This window comes from Haplochromis burtoni, unplaced genomic scaffold (assembly GCF_018398535.1).
Source record: "Haplochromis burtoni strain Fernald_Lab_line unplaced genomic scaffold, NCSU_Asbu1 Contig_375, whole genome shotgun sequence".
Classification (NCBI taxonomy): domain Eukaryota; kingdom Metazoa; phylum Chordata; class Actinopteri; order Cichliformes; family Cichlidae; genus Haplochromis; species Haplochromis burtoni.
Window position 1 is genome coordinate 470,432 of NW_024582736.1, and position 27,976 is coordinate 498,407.

Sequence of the window (27,976 nt, forward strand, 5' to 3'; positions counted from 1 at the left end):
AAAACAGATCTAAACATTTCATGTCACAAATAACACAGAAAAGGTAAATTATTTTTTAAAGGCGAAATGGCACACAGATTATTTTATTCATTGTGATTTATTTATTTATTGCACGAGCACGTGAGTAAAACGCTTACCTGTTGCGTCTTGATTCTTGAGATAGTCAAATTTTCCCTTTAAACGAACAAAACTAAAAAATGCAGGCTTGCGTAAAACTTTCAAAGCTTGGGGTGCCCTCTAGTGGAAGTAGGCAGTCCTTATTTACCTGTATTCACTTGTGGAAGCAATGTGTTTAAAAAAAAAAGAAGAAAAAAAAAGGTTGGGGTGTTTGTATTATTAGTGACTGTCCAAATCAGAACCAATGATAACTGGCAGCCGTTTCTGTTTGAAAGCGCTTAAGCTAAACAAATAGTCTTGATTATTATGAATGAGCCTAACATACATCCAAAGTTGCACTGACTCACACAAGGATTAAAAGGGTTTGTGAAAAGTTAAGAACTGAACCATGTTTTGCAAACACAGGTATTAAAAATCAGGAGTACAGTGTGCCAGCTGAAGTTTTCCAGGTCAGATGAAACAACTCGCAATACAGAGATCCAAGCCACATCCATGTGGCAATCACTGAAGATTTTAGGCACCATGATTTTCTGTAGCTTGAAATTACTGCTTTTAACCCTGACTGGAATTCTGAATAATGCCAGTAACAGCTATAAGAACGTCATGAATTTGATTTTGTGTGGACTAAACTAGCAAATAAATGTTAATATTAAGATCTTCTTGTAGTGAACTTGAGTAGCAGGGTTTCTGCATGGTTTTAAAAATCAATAATAATGCATTTTAAGGTCTTATTGTGCAATATATTTTGCCACAACTGCAAGCTGAGCATACAATTCCTTCTGATTTTCTTTGGACATTGGCTGCTATGTAACTCCTTTTCAGTCCAGTTCTTGTACCTGGCCACTTTCAGAAGAATGTTTTTGTTTCTTGAGCCACATAACACTAAGCGATCATTATTCAAGCATTTTAAGATTTAGGGGGAAAAAAATCCAGCAAAGACCTGAAATAGAACTGGACAGATCCAATTTGACTTTTCGTTGATCCATTAATGTTCACTGAAATGGTCTTAGTGGAAAGGTGGCTGTCAACAAATCTTTAAGGAAGAGAAAGAGGGAGAAAAGGCTGAGGCATCCCAAATTACACAGGACCGTAAAGCAGTGGCAACAGGTTTGACGGAGGGATGAATCCTAATGTGAAATTTTGGGTTCAAACTGTCTACAGAGGTGGTGATGAGAGAGGTACAACAGTGCTTACAGCTTTCTGCAAAACACGACAGAGGTTCTGTCATGGTTTGGGGCTCCATTTCAGTTTAGTGGTGTTTAGGATCTTGTCAAAATGATGGAATCGTGAATGCAGATTTTTATCCATGCAATACCATCTGGAAAGATCTGCCATGATTCTCAGCAGCTTCATTTTTGCCATGACAATGATCCAAAACATACTGCCAATACATTAAAAGCATACATGACAAAAAAAACCCTACATTGAACATCTTCAGTCATGGTTTGGTTTGCCAGACTTCAACATTACTGTGTGGAATCATCTTAACAGAGACAAGAACAAAAAACAGCAAGCATTCAAAGAAAAGCTCTGCGTGTCCTTTAAGAAGCCTGGAGAACTATTCCTGAAGACTACTTAAAGAAAATACAAGAAAGGTTCCTGAGAGAGTTCAGGCTGTGTTGAAGAATAAAGGTGGTCAGATCAAATATTCAGTCAAGCTTTTTAGAATTGTACAAACTCAGTTTTTGCCTTATGTACTGTATTTACATGTACGTTTGCATTATCCAATAAATTTCCCACTTTCCTAGCAAACTAAAAAGAAATGAGAGAAGGCCCAAGACATTTGCCCAGTACTGTAGAGTACTGAAAAAAAGATTGCCGTCATGCATTGAAAGCAGTTCCAATACTAAGTATTATCTGGTAAGTATGAATGCCATTCTAGTGACAAATATCTAATACCAGCTCAAAAAAAGACAAAAAAGTGGTGGCTGATAAAACTCGCTCTTAAGTTTGCAATTTTTCATTTCACTTGGATTCCAGTTACCTTTTTTGTCGTATAAATACTTATCATCCCAAAGTGTTATTATGGTTCCAGTCCTTTTATTACAGATTGGAAGAAGAAAAGTACAAAAACACCCTGGATTGTTTTTGTTGACCTATGAAGTACGCAACATGCCGCTAAAGATAATGAAAGGCTGCATTTTGCAGATATATAAAGCAGTTACTGTCTTTGTGTTAGTCAGCACATTGCTGGTATGCCTGCCTCCATTTGTGTTTGCACATTTCTATAAATCACTGCATTGTTTTCCCATTTTCCTAAAATGTAAAGAGGAAGTTGGGTCTATAATCTGTCTATCCCCGTTTGCCCTGTAATGGCTTTTCGCCTTATGATAGATATATAGGGTTAGACTCCACCCCCGTCCCCCTTGAACGGTGAACTGTCCGTAACTGTGTGTGTACAAATTACAAACCAACTTGGACACAATGTACCACATGTCCTATTAAGAATCACAGTCAGGTGTTTATTAATCAACAGAATTTATTTACAGAACATAAAAGTTTGTAGTTGGACTGTTTCATATCATTCTGAGAGCAGGAAAACATTTCACCTTCAGATTAACAAAGAATGAATTTACACAAAGTGAAATGAATACAGACTTTACAGCCAAAGCCCAGTCACAACAGTCAAGAGTCAAAGCCTTCATTGTACTTTTGGTGTGATCTCCTCCACAATGCAGCATCTCTTCTCACACACCAATCACAACACCCCAGTTCCCGCTTTCATCAACTGACTGTTCAAATGTAACTGCTTTTTGAAATAAATGCCAGTGAGAGCAGGTAAACCACAGAGTTTTGCAGAATTAAACTGATGACGTAAGGGGCCGAAAAGCAAGAGCAGTTAGTATGCTAACAGCAAGAAAAGATTCACATGTAAAAGACAAGATATGGTAACAACACATACTGTATGTGCTAAAACTAAAGAAAGGTCCACAATGTCCACTGAACCCACCACACACACTCTCATGCCATCCACAAAAGTACTGTACATCCAAGTCCACACTGAGAGTGGCTGGAAAAGTTAATGTGACAGTGGCAGGCTCAGTTTGGTTCTCAGTCATCTCAGTTTATATTTAACAAATCCAGATTGACTCGAAGAAGCAGCACAGCGATGATTGTTTATGCGTCCTACTGGGCAAACCTACACAGGACTAAACCTTCTCCAGGCGAGCGCCTACAAAAACAGTGGGCTAGTAGAGTTAGCTGCTTTTAATGAACAGCAACACGATAAAACAAAGTTAAAAGAAACATAAAAAGCATATCATGTTATCCACATCTAAGCCAGTCTCTAACTCAGCTTATTCCCCTGCTCCAAAATTGTGCCCCCTCCCCCCTGAAAAAAAAAACGTGTGATGCAAGACACCTTTTCCCCTCAGTGGACAAAGAAAGCTAGATGAGTAGATCTAAAACCTCTGCCCATGCATTTGAATAGTAGTGAGTCAGGACAAAGACAGCTCGTAATTTCTAGTGTGCATTTAAATCACCAAATGTCAGCAGTATATATATATTTTGTGTGTGTACTTTTAGTGTGTATACATATATAAGAAAATCTGACATGTATATACACTAAAAGATGGTGTCCTTTAAATGCAAATAAAGCAGGAGGTGGTCTTGGCAGCACATGAGTTGTGTTCATACAATTTGCTTCCACTTCTGTCTCCAAGAGGCTGCTTTACACTTCATTTTTGTTTCCAGCATAAAGCCTGGTCCATGTCTTGGCTGCAAAGTAAAATAAAAAATACATCAATTTTAAAGGAAACCATAACTTAAAAGAAAAATATTCCATATTAATTGTGTGTGATATAAGTGACTTGTTTATATACAGAGATGAAGTGGCACGACTATGGGTAATGCTCCTGCATTATCATCATCATGCCATAATTTTAGTCAAGGATCAACATCACAACTGCCCAATCACATTGTTGTGATGTCATAACATTGCAATGTGGGGAGGGGGGAATAAAAAAAAGGTTACAGCTTATATAAAACTCTCTTTGATAACGAATGGTAAGCATTTCAAGTGTTCTCTTTAATAATCTTTAATTTCGAGACTATAATAACTTTATTATGAAATCAGGATTGCTGTTACCTAAATTTGGTTAGTCATGGTGGTTTTTAAAAGCATTTGCTAACTTCTTCATAACTGCAATGTTGATTGTGGACCAAGATTATCATAACAACGTAGGAGCATCAAACTGGCTAACAACATCATGAATAATGAGGTAAATCTTATCTTTACACCACGCCAGATCATGGCTCTCACCGGTTTCTATGGCTTCAGCTTCACTGCTCTTCCACTTCTCTGCAACATCATTTGCTAGGGGATCGTCAGGGTTGGGTGCACTTAGTAAAGCCTGGATTGAGAGCAGCACTGTACGAATCTGCAGAGCTGGTGACCATTTATCTATTAAAAAATAAATAAAATAAAATAAAGACAAGTGTAGTCAAATTAAAAAATGCATACAGGCAAAACACATGAAAAGTGACCAATGATCCTGTTTAGGAAGAGACTTTTAATAAGAGACAATATATTCTTTGTCTCTGATATGATGGTGAAAGGCATGATTAATATTCTCATAGATTTTTAAGCTACAATACTGGCTTACCTTTCAAAATGTCAAGACATATTCTTCCCAACTTGTCAACGTTTGGATGATAAATTTTGGTCATGAAACGTACTTTAGGAGCTGCCATGGGATATTCCTCTGGTAAAAAGAGTTCAAGTCTAAATGTGCCTCCTTCGAAAGGTGAGTCCTGAGGTCCAGCGATGACCACGTGAAAGTAGCGGGCATTGGCTTCATCTGGCTCTGCCTTGATGCCTGGGACAGGCTCTGCAAGCAAGCGCTGAGTTTCCTGGAAAAATAAAGAAAGCGGAAACAAAGGAAGGAGAAGGAATTAGATAAATTAGAATACCAAGTCCATAAAGGTCGTTTTGGGGAACTGCTTTTGAATGTTGTATTAAAGACATCTGATAATACCGGGCAATCACAGGTATGATGGTTTCAGATAATATGGTTCCAGATTTGTGCCAACAGGAAATTTTCTAAAAACCTAAATATAACATAAAATAAGACGTTACACATTCCTTACATGGTCTGGCCAGTAGAGTGACTGGAAGTCCATTTATTGTGCTTCTACAGTCTGCAGCATTTGTAGCTGAATAAAGGCAATGTGCAGTCTTCATATACAGGTGCAAAGTAGTTTATAAAATACATCACTGGAAGTCGATAATAGTAATATATATTTCAATATTCTTAAGAATAAGTGACACTAATAATTTATCTTTTCATATCAGCTGATATATTGATTCTGGGTCATTAACGGCGTTTCCGGTGATATCTCGTAGAGCTACACACAATAAATGCATCTAATTAGCAAAAGAATAGTAATTTTTAAAAAGTTTTGCTGATATTCATAGATCATAAATCAGGATGTGTTTAATTGTTGCAGTGAGAAATAAATCCCCCTGTCCTCTCCTGTTATCCACTGTGGGTGCAGAGTTGCACCATACGCAGCCCTGCAGTTTCTAAACGCATCCAAAAGAAGGTTGAAGGCAACAGATATCCTTAAAGCATGAAATCTTTCCAAAGATCTTCACAAAAAACCCAGACGTGTGAGAAACAGTGCAATAATGGGCGCTGTGTGTTTTATGCACTTGAGTTAAAGCGTTTCATGGTGATCACAATCAGGGTCCTTAAACATCAGAGAGCCTAAATCTCCATCAGAGATAATGACTATCACAGCAGTGGTGTTCAACTTTCTGTGTTAGGTCAGACTGCTTTAGTCTATGCATACTTGCATAAAAGATGTTGTCTGGCACATTATTTCATTTTTCTTCCATATAAAACTGACCAATCAAGTCCTGCTCAAATTTCTAATCTGTGTTCTATTTACAGCAGTGTAAAACAAACTTGGCCACAGGTTAGAAATAAGTATCAAAACATTCACGCATTTTCTGCTTCACCAAGTGAAAACAAATTCTTGTGACAATGAAACGCACAGTTTACAATGGGTTTTCCTTGGTTGGCACATGGCCATTCATCAGTGGAATTGGATCAGTGGTCAGTGGTTGTTGATCAATGGCCATGAGAATTTGCATAATTAAGATTAAGGAACTGACCTCCCAGCCCATTGTTCCTTCAGTGGGCTGGTTTCAGTCATTATGCAAATGTACTGTTTATAAGATTGGGGAAACCTGCAGTCAGCTGAGACAGAAGAAGTCACTTGGATGAGTGATGAAACGTTTCTCCCACAAAACACTACGTCCAGATGAACAGAATCAACTTTTTGGAGGGGGACCCTTTAGCTATTACTTAAAGTAATTTAATGTTCTTTTCTGTATGACTTCATTCATCAGTCTCTCACATTATTTTAGAGGAATTCTGGCCCACTCTTCTTTAATACATTGCTTCAGTTCATTGGGGTTTCCAGACTTTCACTTATCCACAGCTCTCTTAAAATCCCACCACAGCATTTCAGTCAGGCTAAGGTCTGGACTTTGACTTTATGTTTTTTTCCTCAAACATTCTGCTGTAGATTTGCTGCTGTGATCATTGTCCTGTTGCATGACCTAATTTTCACCAAGCTTTTACTTTTGAACAGATGGCCTCATATTTGACTCTAGAATACATTGATATACAGAGGAGTGCATGGTCCACTCAATGACAGCAAGGTACCCAAGTCCTGTGGCTTCAAAACAAGGCAAAATCATCACCCTACCACCACTGTGCTTGACATTTGGCATGAGGTGTTTGTGCTGATATGTTGTGTTCACTTAGGTCTCCTCTGTCCAAAGGATCCCCCAACCCACAAGTCTTAGTCAAAAAAAAGGGGAGGGGGGGGGGCAATTTAACAGCTCCTAACAAAGCACTCTGCAAAATGTGCAAGAAAACTGTTCTTACAGAAGGTGTAAACAGGCTACAAAAGATAAGATACCAGCAGCTGGTGATGTGTGACCCCTACTTAAATGACACAACCAAACACTGCTGAAGCACTCAATATGACAGGAAGCGCAAATGCAAATTTGCGATCTGATTGCATAATACGAAGGCACGTTTTTAAGCAGCTGGTTAGCAAGCTCAACACAAAATACATCTCAATTTCCTTGAGATATCGTGATATAATAAATACATATTTCCTTGAGTTATCATGATTTATCTTTAAAGGTTTGGCTTACATGCAACTTTGCAAACCTAAGTGGCGCTGCCTTGTTCTTTTTAGGAGGAGACTTTCTCCTGGAAACACTTTCAAACAACACATACTAGTTCAATCTCTTTCTAACTGTGTTTTAAAGAACTTTAAAATTCCAACAGCGGCCTGCAGAGTTGGAGATTTAGCTCTTGGTTTTTTTTTTTTGCAGTTTCTTTGAGCATTGCACAATCCGAACTTGAGGGAAATTTGCTGGGATGCCCACTCCTGTGAGATTGTGCCTAAATGCCCCAAAGTGGCAAAACCTGCCAATCAATTAATCATGTGCATTTGATTAGCAGCACCTGGCTGCTATCTTCATTCTTGATTCCCAATGAAGCAGTAAGGATGAACTTGGTTTTCACAGGACTCAAGTATTTACTGTTGAATAAGTTGAACAAAACTGTTTCGTTATTTTCTCAGTTTTAAAAATGATCGTCTCTTCTTTTGCTGTTTGAAATGCACAACTGACTCCAACAAAACAAACTTTACAGTATTCAAAATATAATTGAATAAATGTTCCAACAACCACCACACTCGTCTTTTACACTCGTTTCCTCCATGCAACTGCGAGTGAGATTCCTGAAATGTTTCAGATAACCCACAGACAAAACCATGCAGTGAAAACACAGACAGTAGAGGGGCTCCCAGTCCCAGTCACACGCTCTCAGGGCTCGTCCCATCAAGTACTGTTCCCAGCCCTTCCACCTTTTCCCACCAAGTCTGTGCTGTGGCCTGCTTCCTCACACACCTGGACACTACACGTTTTTAAACAAAGGTTTTTCCTGCATAGATAAAGGCTGGAACCCACCAAATCAATTGTACTGTATTTGTTTTAACATTCACTCAATTATTTTTGCACACATTTCTGTATAATAAGGTAACGAACGTGGCTAGTCAACCACAAGAAGTCCCCTTTTTATTGATGTGTGTGCTAATAAAAAGCTTGTGTCTGCAACAACAGATCTAGAAGGAAACAAAAGTGAGGAATCAACTACATTTGGAAAGCTTGGTTGAGAAAATGCACACTCAGGAAAACACAGAAAAATGGGAAAATAACACATTACCCTGCTAAGAAGGCAAACGAGTGAAAATGTATTTTAATCATTGAACGGTGACCCTAAACGTAACATAACAAATACAACAAGCAGTCACACTCGTTCTAAAAACATGGACCCCCTCGCCCAAAAAAAAATCGTCAGGTTGAGTGTAACGCAGGTGTGGATTTTTGATTTGGGGTGGAGTACAGAAAAGGAAACTCTAAAGGCCTTAAATATGTCAACTTAACAACAGTTTTACAAATCATTAAGCTCGTTAAGTAAATTAGCAAGTCATAATGTTATCATTAACAGAAAGTCATTCGCCTTGTTGAAGTAACCACAGTGGGAGCGATTTCATTCATCCAATTTGTGCAGTTTTTAAACCACGTTTTAATTACCTTACTAACCTTTAACTCCCAATGGTTGCTAAAAAATAAAAATAAATAACGAAAAAAATAAAACGGGTGTGTGATTTTAAGTTATTGCAGTATACAGTAAAGGCACGAGGCTTGCAGTGTCGGGCTTTATTAAAATACAAGCAATGCTAAACAACTAGCCGGCGTTAGCATTTTTAGCTAGCCAGCCTTTCTGACAGCACTACAAGCAACTTGAGAACACCAGAAAAATATATTTAGACAAGTATATTTAGAAAAGGTAAGGACTTTTATCCGCCATCGTTACAGCACGGTGGTGTATTTTTAACCCGCCGTGTCTCCGGGTATGTGGGTGCAGAAACGAAGCGGAAGTTACTTTAACAAACAACCCGTTAGCCAGCGAGATGCTAATGTTAGCACACAAAACTGCTCGCCGGGCGCACCACCAGAGCGTTTAGGAGTTTGTGGCTGTGATTGTGGCATTTTTGCCGTTACTACGAAAGGCATGCTGTTGCTTGAGGCCTGATTTTTTTTTTCTTTTTACCTTAATGATCCTGCGGGGCAGTCCTGCCATCTTGTCTTAAATGCGGGCTTTTTAGCTCTCAGTGCCTTCTTTCTGTCGTTGGCATTGACAGCAAACACACGTCTTCCGGGTTCTCTGCGTCACGGTGATAGTGAATGGAGGGACGTGAACGTGACTTACACAGCAGCTTCTTGTCTAACACACTCACGATGCAAACATGTTTCTCGAATGGTTAAAAAATATTATTCCAAGTAAAGGTAACGTCTTCTTAAGGTAAGCCCTAATGGAAAACAATAAATATGGGTAACGTGGACTGGCCTGTACGTTTAATTTTTAATAGCATAACATGAAAAAAAAAGAAGAAGCGAACAGTTACTGGCAAGTTTAAAAAAATTCAACTAAGAAAAAACAGATTTATGAGATTTATGTGACATGAGTGATATTTATAGTGATATATATTTATGCATCCAAAATTGAGCTTGACCAATATCTGCTGTGGCTCATATGGACAAGCCAAATGGCTTCCAGAGAAAAGTTTTCAGACAAAATAAACAATTAGCTATTTGGCCACAATGACACAAGGTAATGCCTTTAAGCTGAAGGAGACTGTACTAACTATCTAGCATGGTGGTGGTAGCACCATTTCCTAAGGCTGTTCCGCTGTCATTAGTTCTGGTACATTGCACAAAATAGATGTGATAATAAAAAGGGGGGATTAACTTCAAATTCTTCAGTGATTCTTGACAGTGATCTGATATCCACATCAAAAGCGGTTTTGGAATGGATAACGCATACTAACATTAAACTTCTCAAATGGCCATCCCAAATCCCCAAACTTAATCCTACTTAAAAATTTGTGGGCTGCATTTAAAAGCTGTGTCCATTCAAGGAAACCAACCAATTTAAATGAACTCTACCAATTCTGCCAAGAAGAGTGTTCAGATATTCATCCAGTTCCATCCAGTAAATGTTGCACCAACATTTATCAGAATCAGAATACTTTATTAATCCCGAAGGAAATTAGGGTTACAGCAGGCAGCACGCTAATGGCGCATGCGCACTTACAAAGGAACCTTCTGACCAACTTTACACAAACATCACATTGGGAAGACATGTCAGAGAGGTAGGCTGATAGGAAAAAAACAACGAAAATACATAACATGAGGTAAGAGGAGGAGAAAAAAAACTCCACTCAGACCACCTCAGCACAAAAAGCACATGACTATCAATACACCATAGAAACACAAGACAAGCAACAGGGGCGGGTAAAGGGTAAGAGAGAGCCGGTGTAGACAGCGCATCCGGTCCTGCAGCATGTCTGCACTGGTTCAGTCGACTGCCATCTTCCCTGGTAGGGCACAAGCATCGAAGCCGTTTGGAAAGGGAGGGGGGATCAGTGTGTGCATATCAGTGTATGTGTGTGTGTGTGTGTGTGTGTGTGTGTGTCCAGAGTTCAGCTGAGACAGTGTCCTTCGCCCCGCCAGGCTAAGTAAACAGTCTTCCAGCCAACCCAGGTGGCCTTGCATGGAATGGGGGGAACAGTCTAAACACGGTCGTTATCAGGGTGTTTTGTTCAGCTCCAGCCTTGAGACCGCAGCTGGCGCTGAAGGGGTCTCCGCATGAAGTGATGGTGGTTTTTACTTTAGTGCAAACAACTCATATGAATTTCAGAGCTGTTCTGACAGTCCAACACTGGTCTCTCAATCTCCCGTTGGAGAGCCGCGAGCTTTCTATGATGTTATCCAAATTTACGTTCCGTGATGTTGTCGTTCTTTTTGCTCAAAGAGCAGGTTCTGAGAACTCACGACTGCAGTGCACTTCCCAAGATTTGATCCAATTTGCGCTCAAAGGTGTTATTCAAGATAGCCCCTCCAGATGTAATCCAGTTTTTCACTCAGAGGTCTTGTTCTGAGTATTCACGGCAGCCATGCATTCTCCAAGATCTTATCCGTGCTGCACTCAATGAGCCCATTTTGAGAAACTCACGCCTCGTCCCATCATTTCAATCCCAGCGGGCAGCCTTGTGGGGGTTTGAACAGCCGGTTCCGCTTCCTTAATTCTTCGATAAGCCAGGGCCAAGCCAGCTCCGATCAGCAAGAACCCTGTTATCATGGCATTTGACCCAGTATCACTGCGCTTGTATGCATATGTTTTCTACTTTGTACACCTAACCTACAGTGCAATACTATAGCATCAACTTCATTTCATAAGAGGTGTAGAGATTAAAGCTGTTAATATATATAAAAGTATATCCATCCATCCATTCACTTCCGCTTATCCTTTTCAGGGTCGCAGGGGGCGCTGGAGCCTATCCCAGCTGTCATAGGGTGAGAGGCGGGGTACACCCTGGACAGGTGGCCAGTCTGTCGCAGGGCCAACACACAGGGACAGACAACCATTCGCACTCACATTCACTCGCACCTTCACACCAATTTGGATTATCCAATTAACCTATCTCCACAAGCTGTATGTCTTTGGACGGTTGACATCTTACTTTGACCCAGAAATCAGTTCGGGCTAATAAATATGAGAAATAAAAATTACTTTATCAAACTCATAAACAATAATCATCATGTAATAAAGTGAGCAGTGACCAACTGCCTTGTTATCAGCACCACAGTTCAAAAGTCAGCATGCATGTTCATATTGGAGGGGACAGAAGCAGATTAGTGCGTGTGTCTCAAGAAGGAAGTCACCTGGATTTTCAAATGTATACCATGTGCATCTACTAGGAGGCTGAGGGGTAGCACTGGCAGCATCAGTATTTTTTGCACTGCAGAAGCTGTAGTAGAATAGTTGCTATTAACATCAACATGGCTGTTTTTTTGTCATTTGGCAACACCTTTTTTTCTACATGTGCTTCCCAGCTGTGCTTGTTCCTGAAGCAGAAGTTGTTCAGAGGTTACCACAGTGCCTGATGTTGTCTTTCCCAGTGTTAGACAACTCAACGCATTTCTTAGACTGAACATCTCCAAGGTCCAATAAACCTGCAGAGTCCTGTTGAATTTTGGGATATTTTTTGTCTCATGGATGAATAGGAAGAACATATTGGAGGGGGTTTGGAGCTCCTCCTCCTCCTCTCATATCTGAATGGACAAAAGCTTTTCCCTTTTGGGTGTCAGGCCTATAATGTGGACATTAGCAGTGCAACAACTTTCACCATGCGGTTTCTGCCCCATTGTAGCTCCACAGGTGCGTTTTTATGTCTCTTACGGATAGATTACGTTTTAATGCAAGCACTGTGTTTGAATGAGTGTGAGTTCTTTTTTTTATTATGCCGTTTGTCATAAATGTATTTCTGTGACTTAGTTTATGTATTTTGTATGTATTTACACTCTGTGTTACTGCTATATAAATGTAAGTACTTACTTTAAAGAATGCAACAAATGCAAGATTGTTTTAAATGGTTAAAATTAGGTTTTGAAAACTTAATTTCAACTAGATAGCAAGAGTTTTTGGATTTGGTTAAGACAGCTCGTGCTCAGAGTTACATATTTAACTATCATCAGACAGATCTGACCTTGTAGTATTTAAAATGTATTTTTTTATGCATCTACGTACACAGTATTAGATTTTGTGAAGGATTAGAAATTTTAGGATCATAAATTTCTGTCTGTGTAGGTTTGTGCTCACAAATGTGTGTGACGGTAAAATTTAATAAGTTATGCTTGTAAAAAATTTTTTTTTTATATTCATGATAATATGGTAATAATAATAGCTGATTTATGTCAACCTGTGCACTTATAAAATGACGTTTCCTAAATTGTTTTGCTCTCATATCTTTTAGCATTTTGTTCTGCTTCACCTCCACAGCCATTTGAAATTTTCCATTGTTCAAGACACAGAGGAACAGATGAACCAGCACCTAATGCAGTCCTTCCGTCAGTGCACAGAGAGAACAGACAATACCAGCCATATTACAGGGGCTGCTGCTCACACCGAGGGCTTAATTCAAGTAGAAAGATTTATGTTAACAGAGAGCAGCCATACTTCCCAGGCCTAAATGAAGTGTACTTCACTTTGCTGCCAGCCTTTTGGTTTTAAGTGACCTTTAAAGCTTTACCTGATGGATATAGATATGTGCTGTGAGCAGTTCAGTTAAACACAGATTTTTAGTCTAGGTATCTTAGAGAAGCACTCATAGAGCCCTTAGAAAACTTAAAGAAAGTGATTTGGATTTAAAATGTAACCAAAATTTATAATAATATGTAATATGAAGCTATAACTTGGTTAGCATGATATCTTGAAGGTGAAAATCGTTGGTTCCCTCCAACAGAAACAATAAATACACCACAGGTATATACGTACCTGTGCTTTGAGTGACTGATATCTCATTATGTAATTTCACAGGTATTTCTGTCTTGTTTTCAGATCAGTGGAGCACACACTGCTATGTGCTATGTTTGTTCCTCCTCATCAACTGCTTTGGAGCAGCTTCTCCCCTTTATGCTCCTCCCGCGCCAACAGGTCTCCTCTCTGCTTTCTCTGCCACGCAAACCAGTAGCGTGGTGGGAGGCAAGCAGAAGGCAGTAACCTTCAACAGGCTCGTGGTCAACATCGGAGGGGATTTCAATCCAGACACTGGCCACTTCCGCTGTCGCATCCCCGGGGCTTACTATTTCTCCTTCTCTGTGGGGAAATTTCCCAAAAAAATGCTTTCTGTCATCCTGGTGAAGAACGGAGAGGAGGTGCAGGCTATAGCTTATGACGACTTCCGCAAGAAAGGGAGAAAAGTTCAGAGCCAAAGTCTTATGATCGGTTTGAAGAAAATGGACATAGTGTGGTTGCGCTTGCAGCCTAGCCCCCAGTATGCTTTGTACAGCAACGCTGGGCCTTACATCACCTTCTCAGGTTACCTGGTCTATCCTGATGCCATGGCAACCAGCTACATCAGCAACCACTTGTCTACACCTGCTCTACCCTACCCAAACTGTCCACCTCAGGTCAGAGGCCAGAGAGAGCAGCCGCGGTCTGCCTTCTCAGTAGCACGGACATCAACCCTCATGGGTCACAGCAGCTGGACACAAGAAAAGCCACCAATCACCTTTGATGTAGAATATGTCAACATAGGGGGCCATTTCAACAAAACCTCTGGCCGCTTCACCTGCCACTTCCCAGGGGTGTACTTCTTCGCCTTCACTGTGGGGAAACATCCTCGTAGGGCTGTTTCAGTGAAGCTGATGACCGGGAAGGGTGAGGTGCAGGCGATGGTGTTTGATGATGACACATCAAAGAGAAGGGAAATGCAGAGTCAGAGTTTGTTGCTGTCTCTCAGCAGGGGCGACAGCGTGTGGCTGTACAGTCAACAGGATGAGCGCTTTGCTGTTTACAGCAACCAGGGCAGGTACACCACGTTCTCAGGCTTCCTGGTTTATCCAGATACAGAAACACCTGCCACCAGCCAGGAGGACAGAGGTCACCTATAAATGTCTTAAGGTTGTAGCTGTTTTTTGTTCCCAGCCTGCAGTTTATCTCCACGTCAATGAGTCAGGTAGAATATTTAAACTGTGGTCAGCATAGTTTAACAGATTCCTCTCTCTCTTTCTTTTTGTAACATTTTGTTTGTTTTTATTAAACAGTGTTATTCCAAAAGGTAACATTTGTTGCCACCAGATGGTGCTATGATACAGCTAAGTGCAATGTTCTCTTAGAAAATCTGTGATACAGTTTGGGTTTAGGTGCACAGATACAACTATCTGAGAATTTTCATTTTAAAAAAGTGAACATTGCATGACAAAAAAAAACGTTGTAAATGATGTAAAGTTTATTCGAATTTATGTACTACAAAATGTAGACTTAGAGTTGCACCATGTTAAAGTTATTTAACTTTTATTTGTAGAAAGATCTGATTAAATGATTTGTGTGCATTTTGGGAAAATGATAAATAAATTTCCTTAAATGAGTTTTACATATGTTCTTTTTCTTCTTCTAAATCAAACAAATGCTGGTTTGTGGATGAAAATAAACCTATGATAAACCTAGAGATTAGACACGGGGCGATATTGGCTCAAGAGTTGGCAGTTCGTCTTGTAATCGGAAGGTTGCCGGTTCGAGACCCGGCTCCGACAGTTTCCATCGTCGTGTCCTTCACCAAGACACTTGTGGTGGTGGTCAGAGGGCCCGGTGGCACCAGTGTCCGGCAGCCTCGCCTCTGTCAGTGCGCCCCAGGGCAGCTGTGGCTACAATGTAGCTTGCCATCACCAGTGTGTAGATGACTGAATGTAGTGTATAGTGCTTTTGGGTCCTTAGGGATTAAGCCCTATACAAATTTAGGCCATTTACCATTTAATTAAGGATTTTTATAACATATTATAACACGGGACTCAACATCTGATAAATCTCTTTCCAAACATGAATCCCTAAATGTTGCCATTTCTACTTAAGCTCTTAAAGCTTCTAATTCACAGCACCATTACCACCAGAAAGAGAAAAAGAGCCAAACATTTATCTTAAATAATCTTTATTGGCAATTAGAAAATTGGTTAAAACATGCAAAAAAAAAAAAAAAATCCCTCAGTCACGGCCCTCTAATTGAGACGCCTTTGTTTGGCCAGATGGCTACCTACAGGCATAAATAAGGAATAAAAAGTCAATGTTTCTGGAAGATGTAAAAGTGAAAGATTATACAAATATGATCAAGCAGAAAAGGTGACAATGTTGGGGTTTTTTTTGGTTTTGCTTACTCTTTATTGAATAACTGCATCCCAGATGTTGCGACTAACTATTATAAAAACTATTTCCAGGTAAACCCTTTTTTTCTTGAAAATATTTATTCAGGCAGATCGTAGGATTCACCCATTATCACACTTAATCTAAGCCTTCCACTTCTTAGGAGCACACCGTGGCTTTCCAGTGTTTGTACTTGTTTGACTAATCAAAGTTTTGCATGATATACACAGTAAAAAAAAAAGGTTGGCCAAATCACAATATTTGAACAGGAGCCTCTTTGTCTGTGAATGGTTAAAAATAATAGAGTAATCCATGAGAAAGGCACAAGCAGCACTCTAAACCAATCACTACATGACTAATGCCAATGTCATGGCTTCACAACAGAGGCTGGGAAAGGACTGTATGTTTGAGCTATGATGTTGTCTTGGAAGTTAATGTCCACATTATCACCCCTGTGTTACCGCCTTCTTCTCTCGTCCTGGCCCATCACTGCACATCCCAGATCTCACAGAGCAGCGGGGTAAATTTGTGGTCGTCCGTTCTCCAGGATGTGAGCATCTCCGCGTGGAAGTGGTTGAGCGTTCTCAGCTCTGTCAGACGGCCCAGGAGACGAGCGAAGTACTGCGGCTCCTGCGGATGCTGCAGGGCGCACAGCTTCCTCAGCACATCCAGCATGGGCTCCTGAAGTCTCTCAACAGCCTGCTGATCTTTGACATAAGGCCGATCTGGAGAGGAATAGAGTGGATAGTGATCATCATCTTCACAGAAATCAAAATTTGAATCAAATATTACTTTAGGAAACAACAAAATACATCCAAATCAATGCCGTTAACACTATTTTTGGGGGGGCTCACCTGGTGTCAGGATGGTTACGGCAGTAAGGAGAGCTTGTTCCTCCTGTGCCATGTGGAGTTCGCTGATGCTTTTGTAAAAGTTGAACATGGGTGTAATGAAGTCTTGTGATATACCTGCAGAAAAAGCAAGCAACATATTTTTTTCTAATAAAATAGAAAGTTTTATATATAAAGTCAGTGAATAGTAAAATAAACAAGTCCTCAAAGTAAGAAGCCATCTCTTAAGCTTTGGTTTAATTACTTAAAGTAGAGTAATTCAATTTCTGTTGTTGTTGTTCATGTTGTGGAAGAGCCAATAAACATGTTTATACTGACTGGAAGTGCTCTAAACACAGTAAACTGACCTTCCCAAATTAATAATAAAAAGTCTTTGATCTGCAGCTCTACGCAGACAATGTTAGTCTGTGCACTAACTTGATGGATAATAAAGGATTGTCGATGCTGCTGAAAGCTGGCGAGGTTTTATAGTTTTAAGATGCACAGAGACGGCCTGTTTTATGTAACAGCCTGTACTTTGACCAGGATAATCTATAACGTTGTATTATACTATTCATTTTATTTATTTAAAAGATGCTGTAAAGTTTTTCATGTAAAATACATTCAGTTTTAAGCTTTTACAGCTAATATGATCAAAGACTGGAGTCTCTCAAAGTTAAATCAAAAACACATATACATGGTCTGAGGTGGATGTGCTCTGCTGCATTGTGGTGAGAAGAGTGGGGAGGAGGTGGATGAAGGTGTGAGAGAAGCGAGGCAAAGGAGAGAGCGAAGAAAGAGTTTTTATAAGTGAATTGTATTCAGTATGTGAAGCCATCAGAAATTACGACACAATTATTTGCAGTTAATCATAGATCTTATCCTTATCCTAGCCCTGCGTCAGATTGGTGACCTGTCCACAGTGTGCCCCGCCTCTTGCCCTATGGTAGCTGGGATAGGCTCCAGTCTATATGAATAAACATATTTCATATACATATTTCAAACTACTCTCTATATTATTTAAAAGTTTTTGTTTAGTATGCTCTTGCACATTTGCAGCATTTGCTGATATTAAAGCTCTTCAGCTAGCAGAGGGTGCCTGTCTGCTCGGGCACATTATCGAGCTTTCAGAAATGCCAGCGGGGCTCAGAGGGAGAGAAGTGGACAATAGCACTTCTGATGTTTTGATAAGAAACAATGGCCTCCTCAGACAGCTTTGACCACTTATTCTCCCAGACTGGCCTTTACTGTGAATATCTCTTATAGGCACTATTCACACCACAGCAGCACTGAGGGACCCAGTGACGTGCACACACGCCTGCCATCACCGCTGCTGTCTGTCTAACTGTCCAACCTGGTTGACATAATGACACCCCACATTAATATAAATGATTTTTTCTTTTAAAGGAGACAACACAGGGGACGTGAGCAAAAATCTATAGGTTTGGATTAAAACAGCAGAAGAAACTCATGCGCTGTAATAAATTAATCCCAGAAAAGCCCCTCTCCTTTAATCTGCAAGCATGGATGCACATGTAGCGCCGAACGGAGTGAAACAATAGCCAGTGAAGGTGTGTGCTCATGCGTAATCTATACCCAGCCAGAGATCAACAGGTCAGCATACGTAACCGACACAGATCAAATATTAATCAAGGACCTGAAAGACTTAGCTGCTTGGCTGCAGAAGACCAAGACTGCTGAAGGTCATGAAGCAAGAGCTGCACACATAAAAACCTGCATCTGCTATAACTGCTGAATATCTGCACCGACACATTTATAGGTGCTGCTGTAGACTCACCACTCTTCCGTATCCTCTCCTCTAAAAGTTGCGCGTATCCAGTGGGCATCTTTTTGCTGAAAACCTGAGCTGAGCGCAGATATGTGGCTTCCACAGCTGAACCCTTCAGCAGAGCAATCTGATCTTCGTGATCCAGAGACAGAAACCCTATGACAGTCATAACACTTGTCATTACAACAGGCAAGATACTGTGTTTTTACTTTACGTACTCTCCCAGCATCTGTCATGCCTCTGTCCATGACCTTAAGATAACACTGCAGTGTGCTCCACAGGATTGGTAAAAAGAAAAAAGAATTACCTGGAATACTTTTTGTAAACTCCACCAAAACTTGAACTTGACTTGTTGCCACTTCTGTCAGTAGAAGAAAGTTTTCATCTGCGCTGTACTGTTCTTGTAGCTTGAGGAAAAAACAGCGGGAAAAACAGATCAGAGGGAAGAGGGAGCAAACAGCAAAAACTCCACAAAGCAAACGAATAAAACAGTCTCGGCGGCATGTAGTCATGCAAACATTATTTCACCCAACAAGCTGGTGCTGCTTGTCTGATGTCTGTGCATACAGGTTTTATTTTCTTAGCTGCATTCCCTGCAGCCAGTTTTTATCAGCACTGTTCGCCTGGTTATTTAATATCAATATTTCTGTTTCGTACCAGCTTTTTAGCAAAATCTTGAGGAATCTGATGTTTGTTATAAGCATCCACGATGAGTTTCATGAGTGCCTGCTGCTCTTTGGTGAGTTCAACTTTTTCCTGGATTTAAAGAGAAAATCAAAAACAGCCCATCATTAAGCGGTGACGTCTTCTGTGCCTGTTTGAGAGCATCAGCGAGCTCTGAGGACATCTGCAGATGTTGAGGTTACCTTTGACAGTCTGGTGGTGGAGGTGACCTGCTTGTTGTCGACATTCTCTGGCCCCTCCGTCTCATCCCCAGTCGACTGTCCTGGGGAGGCCTTGGTGTTCTTCCGCAGCCTTTTAGATTTACACTGGATCTCTGTCAGCAGGCCTGTCAGTAGCGACGAAGGATTCACTTTGCGTGTTAAATACCTTGCAGGTTTTTAATGCAGCGGCAGTGCTGAATGTTTATTTTCATCTATGATGGCTTTGGTCAAACTAATTACTATCTATGTGCAACAAGCAGGCAGATTACTGCAACTCTTGCTGTTTACTATTTTAACATCACATCATAATGTGAACTGCATTCTACTAAATGTGATTCCTTTTCTACCTTATTCCTTCCCCAAAACACTGCAACTGCCTCTACTTTAGATTTCTCTGATCAATTGCATAATAAGTTTACACTTAAGATAGTGCTGAGAAGAGAAGCGTTCTCAGTAACCATCTGTCTTCTCATATTTTGATCAAAAATCTAACTCACTAGTCTCTTGTTGAGGCAGCAGATAGAGAGTCGTGAATGACTTTCACCCTGCATTATTCATCACATCTTCTCTGTACTATTTATGAGCAACAGGAGTCCAGCCTCTCATTCTTCTCTTTTCAGCTGACAGCTCTATAATAGACCCCAATAATCCTCCAATACCCAGTTTCAGAAAAGTGGGTGCTCCTATTTACAGATTTTGCCTTCAGTTTGAGGTAAGCTCAGCATTTGAAACTATAGAGACAACTGAGAAACATCAACTTAAGGCAAAAATCACTTTAGCAAATGTGTCATGTTCTTATTTTTTTAATGCAGCTTAAACAGATAAACAGATGTTTGTACTGTGTGATATGTACTGACATGTAATCCCCCATTAAAATCCAACAGCCCATGTCACAATGGAAAATGTACACTTATATTTAGCAGTCTCTCTTAATCATAATAAGTAGATGTTACTGTGGGAACACGTTAACGCTCTTTAAAAAAAAAAATCCCTGTTTCAGCATCCTCTAATGCAGCGATACTCACATTCTGCCAGCATGCCCATCTCCTTGCACTTTCTCAGCCGGCACTCCTGGCATTTCCGGCGCATGTACATGTCCATCTCACAGTTTCCGCCACTCTTGCATTTGTACACAGCGTTTTTGGTGATGCTCCGTCTGAAGAATCCTGAACGTGGTAAAAATAAAAATGTATTAACAACAAGGGACGCCGATATGTTATGATCTTTAATGCGCACATGAGAGTTTGCCAGTTAATCACTGGATTTTTAGGGAATTTGACACAACGTTCCTAAACCCCCAACCTCACCCTGAAAGGTCGTGGTGGATCAATGCACCTGTCTAAGCCTGGTTGTGCTGCTGAGCTTTTTTTTTCCTGTTAAAAAGGAAGTTTTGGCTTCCTACTGTCACCAAGTGCTTGCTCATAGGGCGTCATGTAATTGTTGGGTTTTTTTTTTTAATATCCTTATCGTCATTGTAATATAAAGCTCCTTGAGGTGATGGATGTTGTAAATTTGCACTATATCAGTTGAACTGAATGTTCAGAATCTACCTTTATACTACATAAGCCTAAAAAAGAGCTGATTAAACAATGATCATTCCTTAAAGTTATTTTGTGTTATCTTAATCCTTTACAGTGTCATTTAGACTGTGAACATTTAGCAACTCACAGAAAGAAAGGAGAGGCTAGATAAAGGCAAAAAATGTATTTTAACTAAGAGCTATTAGAAATCTTGGAAGCTCGTTTAAATTACAGGGGGAAAAAATCATCCATGACTGAAAATTTCAGGTAATTATCTCATAATTTTTCTTCTAATTTTTGCCTCATAACTTTTGCACTGTCCACTTCCTGCTGTGACAAAACAAATTTCCCACGTGTGGGACTAATAAAGGTTATCTTATCTTATCTTATGAGTGTGTTCAGAATTTTGACATACCTAACTCAAAATCTTGATTAACCCAAAAGTTCAACTTAGTTCTGACCGGCATCTTTTTTCCCACTGGCAGAAACAAAGCTTCCATAATCTGCATCGATAAGTTGTGTGAGTTATTAATCTCTGGCTCTCTTCCACAGTGCATCTTTTGTCCTGTCTCCCTCCCCTTATCCCCAACCAGTCTTGTCAGATGGCTGTCCCTCGCTGAGCTTGGTTCTCCCGGAAGTTTCTTACTGTTAAAAGGAAAATTTTCCTTCCCACTGTCACCAAGCTCTTGCTCAAAGGAGGTCTTCTGATTGTCAGAGTTTTCTCTGTATTGCAATTTAAAGCACTTTGTTGGTGTAGTGATTTGGCGCTATACAAGTAGAACGCAACTGAACTGAGATGAACTGAAGTGAATGGAGAGACGAATGCTGTGGCGTTTGTTACTCTGACTGGCAAAAATGAAAAAAATAAAAGTTATGTTACAGCTTCTGTATCAGGTCGTGACATAAGTTATGTTATTTTAAACATAAATGTCAATGCCATAATGTGTGTGTCATTACTTTTGCTTATGCTGAATACTTTTGTTTTGTTTTTTTGTGGTATTGGTACTTAGAAAGTAAATAAAGGATCAGCTCCAGATTCCAGCTTTCTATAAATGATAGTGTTACTATACTCGGAAAAAACTCGAGTTACTGCTTCACTAACTGTTCTAATTTAGTTGTATATTGAACCCAACTGGGTTTAATCCAAACACCACACTAATAAGTTATACCCGGAGTACTGACATGCCCTCACACACACTCACACACACGCTCAGAATAACCGTGGAACAGTTAGCAGACATTCTGACATCATTAAGCACAATGGCATGCAGTAGAGTAACTGAGCTCAGGTTGCTCGTGCATTGTACAGCTGAAAGCTGAGAAGGAACCCAATCTGGTGGCAGTACCAGGTAGACCTGAGCCTATTCTCAGTCAAATGGCAGGACAGGTCAGCAGCCACACTCCTGGCATTGTCCCACTTCACAGTGTGGAATTACACTTATATCGTTTCACCCTGTTGTTTGGCAGGATCCACACCAAATCAACAGCGTCATAAAGACATGGTGACAGCAGAGTGGTGGCCTTCAGCAGTTCATCCCCAAGTTAATGATTTGTAAAAGGGACAAAAAGAGTTGTAAAGTCCTTGCTCTTACTGTAAGATTGCCTAATTTTATTGTTTTTTGTTACCTTAAAATCAGCTTCAAACCCTTCAGTGTATGATTGCGTAATTAACCTCCTGTCCCTGAAGGGTTATTAAATACGAAATAAATGGTATTTTGTTCTCAGTGTACAGCAGCTGTAAAGGATAACAGATTAAAAAAACAGTTTTTACAGGAACTGAGTAAGGTATCAGGTCCAGCATTGGAGCCGCTTACACAGGCATTTCAAACTGTTGAAGACATCTGGAATTAACAAGATTGTAAAAGCATGTTTTCTCTTCTCCATTTGTTTGAACTGTAGATTTAAACACATCGTCATCATGGTTAGACCCCTTAAAGTCAACAGCTAAACACAATAACATGATGTTGGAATTTGGGGCAAATGTCATTCAGCTCGTTATTATGCAGTTGCATCCTAGACACACAGTCAGTCTTAGATGAAAACATTGTAAAAGATTTTTTTAAAGTGGAGGTATTCTTGTTCGTGTTGCTGTTCTTATGTTTGACACCCCTGCACTAAAGCATTGTGAAGCCACTGCAGAAGTACCTTTACTTCTTTCTAATGGCTAGCAAGGGCAACTCCTCCAGGTACAATAAGAAATATGACTGTATTGAAAAGCTGGTAATTTTATCATTAGTTTATGGTCTCAATTTCAATAGAAGATTAATCAACCACAATATGCTTTAGGATAAGCCAACCTTTTCATTACCAGGTCGCTCCCATATGAGTATGCAGATTCCATCAGTTCCCACCCCTTACTCATGACATCCGGTTTGAGTCACCGAGGCCATGACATTGAAATTGCTCTGCTTGGGCCTTTGTAACAGGACATCGCGGACCAACGCCTCTGTCAGTGCGACCCAGGGTGGCTGTGGCTACAATGTAGCTTGCCATCACCAGTGTGTGAATGTGTGTGTGAATGGGTGGATGACTGGATGTGTAAAGCGCTTTGGGGTCCTTGGGGACTAGTAAAGCCCTATACAAATACAGGCCATTTACCATTTTACCATTTACCAACGGATGATGTCACCCTGGTTACGTATTCTTTTTTAGGATGTCTGTGCTTTTACTAAAGTAAAGGATTTTATTGCTTTATTCTCCACTGTATTCAACCCTGTTTTTATTCTATTTCATTTCCCACGAGGCCCACCCATGTCATCCTTGATAAGTCACCACATTTAGAAAATCCCTAAATTGCTAGTGTCTTTCAGCTCCACCAACTGCTCTTATCATTACACTGTAAAGAAGACAGGCTATTTAGAGTAACAGTTACAGTTAAGGATCACACTGCTGTTTCCTGTTCTACGTCTCACCTTTACATCCCTCACAAGTGAGAGCATTATAGTGGTATCCAGAGGCCTTGTCTCCACATACAACACACAGTTCCTCCCCTTTAACCCTTCCAGCTTGTGACAGGTGCCGGCTTCTCTTGCACACAGCCGGCACAACAGAGGAGCCCTCCTCCATCTCCGCCTCATAGCTGCCCTCGAGGGGTCCTTTCCTCAGTTCATATATCCCTGTGTGTGAATACCATTCGTCTCCATTATACTGTGGGTAGTAGTTCTGAGTGGAATAGTATGGAGTGGAAGACACTGTTGGCTCCATGAATTGATACTGCATGCTGGGATAGCTGGTGAAGGGTAAGATGTCGGGATCCTGCAGGAGAGGGCTGCCTTGATCTGTGAGGATATCTAAGAGAAGAAGAGAAATGACATGTGGCTTCATCTTAGTCAAATGTAATCAGAGACGCAGTACAGTTGTTGCAGTTTTAATATGAACAAGTTACTTGAATGATAAAGTTCCTTGAAAAGCTAAAGTGTCAAAGTGTTAAAATATTAAAAGAAAAGCTTTGCAACGGTTGACTCCTGCCTTTAAACTAGATTTACTAAATGCAAGGTAAAAGAAAATTCCAACCATAGAGAATTAGTAGACTCTTACATGACAGTAACACCGGAACGACCAACAGATTACATGACAAAAGATAAGCACAGACACGGAGGACAATCAGGGGACGTGAACAGATTGAGATAATCAGCCAGGAGAGGGAAGTAGAAGCAGATACATGATACAAGAGGCAACTATTGTAAAAAAAATAATACAATACAATAAAACAGGAAGTAGGAACAACACCTAAGGAGAGAAACACAGACACATAAGGCCATTTACCATAAATAAATTTGACACAGAGGAACTGGCACGGGAGAGTAAACAGAAAATACTGAGGCAACAACGTAACTAAATAAGTTAGGGAGCGGATGAAGAACTGAAGGCTCAAAATACAAAAGTATATACATCAAGATAAAGCTACAAGCTAAAATCCAAGAAAAGAATATCAAATAAACCGTCGTATAGAAATTCAAAAATCAAAACTCTGCTTCCAAGAATTGTAAACCGTGACGGTTAAACAAAGTTGAAGGTTTAACTACTTTCTTATAACTATAAACTATAAACCCATAAATGATTAACAACCTGCTTACACGGAGGACATTGTGGCCTTTAGAATTAGATTTAACAGCACAATGAACAAAATTACACATTTGCAAGTGATTTCCAGTCGAAGAATGTTAACGGGATCGTACTTTTGGTTCATTATTACATACTGATGAATTTTATAACCTTCATATACAACTTATCAGGGATGACTATTGACAAGACAACACAATGCAATCATCTCTTGACTAAAGTGACTGTGAAATGTTAAATTTTGCTTTTAAAGCCATCAGACCACCTAATACTAGCAGAATATCAGTATAGTATAATGTAACACTGACCTCTTGAAGACTTAGTCTGGACCATGGCCATTTCCGTGAGCCCAAACACACAGATTATTTTGAAACTTTGCTCTCTGATCCACACTGTCCAGCTGTGCTCTGTTCAAGTCTATCTTTCCTTTTATTAACCAAAACAGTCATCTTCAATTTCTTCCTTTCGATCGGCGTGCTTTTCCCAAAAGATCTGAGTACAGTACCTACTGTAGGCACTTGCTTGAGTAATCCCAGAAAGAGCAAAGGTTGTCACAGCTACTTATTAACCACATAGTCACATTTCTTCACACTGCAAGTAGCCAGCTGATATCAGAAGTCATTTCCAGATGTGGACACAGGTACAAGCTGACTGCTACTGTTCAGTGAGCTTGAATTTGTGGACAGGTCAGATCCGGCTCATGCAATTGTTCGGAGGAATTTGAGCATCCATAAATGCTTTACAGGTGCTGGATGAGAGTCACCTATTGTTAGTTGATATTTTCATTCAAAATTAAGATCTGATTTCTAAAGTAGGCGATAGCAGATTTGCAGAGTGTACTTTTTACTTTAAAAAATAATTTTGTTCAGCTTGTTAGTGGAAGATTGGCGTTCTGCTGCCACTCACTCAGAGTTGTTACAGACCCTTAGTCACTGGCAGATAACTGACTATTGTGACAGAAAAATGCCACAAAGTAGCCTCAAACTATTAAAGTATCTGTTTGTTTACAGGTCACTGTGAATTAGTAATAAATCATCAATAAATTATATCTTTGCAAATGGTCTAATATTCAGTTCTTGCTGAAACCCTGACTAGTGGCTGAGAGCTTCGCTTTGGTTAAATCAGTTCACTGATACTCATGGTTGTGTTTGTACTGTCTGCGCTCATGGCTCCTTCATCTGTACATAAAAACCTGTACAGAAACTTCTGTTCTAAAAATGTGCTAAAGAGTAGGGTGAAGGTTAAGGCTAAGACTGGGTTTTTATGGTGCATGAATGACTCATCTATTAATGTGTATTTACTCCAACATTGTCTTTACTACAACTTAGCTTGAGTGATATCCTACTATTTCTCTTGTTACTTAGCACTAATTAGCAGGGATCCCCGTCTTTGAACTGCACTCAATGAGTCTGTCAATGCAGCCTGCCAATTAATCTTTCTACTGTTAGAACTGGAATTCAGCACTGCCCTCCTCTCATACAAACTTGATCACTTGTAGCTCCTAAAATCAAACCTGCAACAATTTCAAGCTTCAAAATAGTTCACAGACCCATGCATGGGTGATGCCAGGGTGGCTACAGCCATCTTTTATATATGGTATATATGGTACAAGTTAAATGCAGCGATGATTTCCCCATGCTTGTACTGATTATAATTGCAAAGAATGTTGTCACTTGCTCAGTTTTGATTTTGTCTTTCTGTAAACTTACCATAAAAGTGGGAACTCTCTAACATGGAGAATTCATCGTTGGGTGGGAGCTGCAGTGGTCCCACCACATTGATGTCGGGGCCCATCCACTCATTCATTCAGGAGCGTTGTCTGTCACCGCCTCAGAAAACACAGGTTGGACTGGGCTGGAAAGCAGTCACACGCTTTGAATTTGGGGAGCTCTGTAACAAGCATGAAAAAGTGATTTGTCAACCGAGATGAAGCAACGCAAGTCCCTTAGACGTCTGCGCCCCGCTGGAATTAAAAATCATCTTGGGAGTCTCCACATCATTGCACCTGACAGGTCTCTCCCACGCTGGGAAGAGATGTTCGGTGCTTCCCTACAGAGAGGTGGAGGATGAAGGTCAGATGACCAGACTGCCGCAGGAAGACCAAGTCATGGAAAGAGGTCTGTTCTTTCTTTCTGTTATTGCCTGTCCCGTTACAGATTCATGTAAGACTGTGTCATTAGTATGACAAGATCATTGTCTCTGTTAATTTGATTTCACTGAACATATCATATGGAGGCCTCACCTGTTAGCAAACAGCACTGCTTATTAAATCTTATATTAAAATCTGGACAGCTGAGGAGATTGAAAGCTTCGCGTACAATATCTTAATACCAGTTCTCAAATGTGTCAGAGGGCTTTCTGCTGCTAGGGACAAAATATGTTCCCATGTGAGACATGACTTTTATAGACCTCACCAGCCACATTTTTAATTAACTAGGTGTAATTTCCCTTGAGTCTAAAGCTACCCACAAGAATTCAGAAACCCGCTGCCCACACTTCAACCAAATCTTCAAACAATGCCACACCACAGCCTTAATAATAAGTCACCAGTAAATTAGAAATATGTTCGTTCTCAATCTCACAATTCTTACCTTCTCTTTGGCAGCTGAGGTTGAGTTCCTTCTTGCTGAATTTTTCCTTCCTGTGACTTTTTCTTTTCTTTTTCTTTTTTTTTTTTTGGTTTGGGAGGGGGGAATATCCACGCTGTGAGCTACAACTCCATCAATACTTTCTAATGAACATTAAGCTGCTGGTGCCTGGACATCATTGAGACCATGTGTGACTAAGTTGGGGTCAGGGAGAAATGGAGGGTGGTTATTAATTAACCCTCCTCCCTATCCAAGCCAAATCCCTCTTTATCTGAATAAGACAACAGGCTACCGCATGAATTCCCACCCACATACACAAACATCACACACATGGAGCCATATCCAGTCATTAGCATGACACAAAAACTGGTATGAGTGGGAGCCGGCCGAGTATA

The 27,976-nt window shown here is 40.2% G+C and overlaps 3 protein-coding genes across 4 annotated transcripts; 1 reads left to right on the forward strand and 2 right to left on the reverse strand.

The window, feature by feature from the left end:
• Positions 1 to 2,578: 2,578 nt before the first annotated feature.
• On the reverse strand, positions 2,579 to 9,398 carry ube2na (ubiquitin-conjugating enzyme E2Na). Its single transcript, XM_005943689.3, has 4 exons — positions 9,261 to 9,398; positions 4,722 to 4,968; positions 4,379 to 4,519; positions 2,579 to 3,834 (listed from the first exon to the last, which is right to left on the reverse strand). Exons 1-4 carry the CDS (start codon positions 9,288 to 9,290, stop codon positions 3,788 to 3,790), a joined length of 465 nt encoding a protein of 154 aa, XP_005943751.1. The 5' UTR covers positions 9,291 to 9,398; the 3' UTR covers positions 2,579 to 3,787.
• Positions 9,399 to 12,328: 2,930 nt separating this feature from the next.
• c1qtnf13 (C1q and TNF related 13) lies at positions 12,329 to 15,107 on the forward strand. Its single transcript, XM_005943690.3, has 2 exons — positions 12,329 to 12,431; positions 13,611 to 15,107. The coding sequence occupies exons 1-2, from the start codon at positions 12,401 to 12,403 to the stop codon at positions 14,663 to 14,665; spliced, it is 1,086 nt and encodes a 361-aa protein (XP_005943752.1). The 5' UTR covers positions 12,329 to 12,400; the 3' UTR covers positions 14,666 to 15,107.
• Positions 15,108 to 15,708: 601 nt separating this feature from the next.
• Positions 15,709 to 27,801, reverse strand: nr1h4 (nuclear receptor subfamily 1, group H, member 4). 2 transcript variants are annotated; one of them, XM_005943684.2, is made up of 10 exons: positions 27,585 to 27,801; positions 26,703 to 26,883; positions 23,844 to 24,221; positions 20,437 to 20,577; positions 19,394 to 19,536; positions 19,185 to 19,283; positions 18,835 to 18,934; positions 18,537 to 18,683; positions 16,763 to 16,876; positions 15,709 to 16,633 (listed from the first exon to the last, which is right to left on the reverse strand). In XM_005943684.2, the coding sequence occupies exons 2-10, from the start codon at positions 26,797 to 26,799 to the stop codon at positions 16,395 to 16,397; spliced, it is 1,458 nt and encodes a 485-aa protein (XP_005943746.1). In that variant the 5' UTR covers positions 26,800 to 26,883; positions 27,585 to 27,801; the 3' UTR covers positions 15,709 to 16,394. The 2 variants fall into 2 exon arrangements, with proteins under 2 accessions (XP_005943746.1, XP_042084971.1); XM_042229037.1 differs by lacking the exons at positions 26,703 to 26,883; positions 27,585 to 27,801 and adding an exon at positions 25,302 to 25,519.
• Positions 27,802 to 27,976: the final 175 nt, after the last annotated feature.

What these genes read in the sequence shown, in the direction of transcription:
- ube2na (XM_005943689.3), bottom strand. Translation starts at nt 9,290, where the DNA reads ATGGCAGGACTGCCCCGCAGGATCATTAAG. An exon ending in ATGTCTTGACATTTTGAAAG is followed by an intron (nt 4,520 to 4,721) that starts GTAAGCCAGTAT and finishes ATTTTTTAATAG; the next exon opens with ATAAATGGTCACCAGCTCTG. An exon ending in AGCTGAAGCCATAGAAACCG is followed by an intron (nt 3,835 to 4,378) that starts GTGAGAGCCATG and finishes TTTACTTTGCAG; the next exon opens with CCAAGACATGGACCAGGCTT.
- c1qtnf13 (XM_005943690.3), top strand. Translation starts at nt 12,401, where the DNA reads ATGCGGTTTCTGCCCCATTGTAGCTCCACAG. An exon ending in GCCCCATTGTAGCTCCACAG is followed by an intron (nt 12,432 to 13,610) that starts GTGCGTTTTTAT and finishes TCTTGTTTTCAG; the next exon opens with ATCAGTGGAGCACACACTGC.
- nr1h4 (XM_005943684.2), bottom strand. Translation starts at nt 26,799, where the DNA reads ATGAATGAGTGGATGGGCCCCGACATCAATGTGGTGGGACCACTGCAG. An exon ending in CACTTGTGAGGGATGTAAAG is followed by an intron (nt 20,578 to 23,843) that starts GTGAGACGTAGA and finishes TACCACGTTCAG; the next exon opens with GATTCTTCAGACGGAGCATC. An exon ending in GGAGAGGATACGGAAGAGTG is followed by an intron (nt 16,877 to 18,536) that starts GTGAGTCTACAG and finishes CTTTTTCTGCAG; the next exon opens with GTATATCACAAGACTTCATT.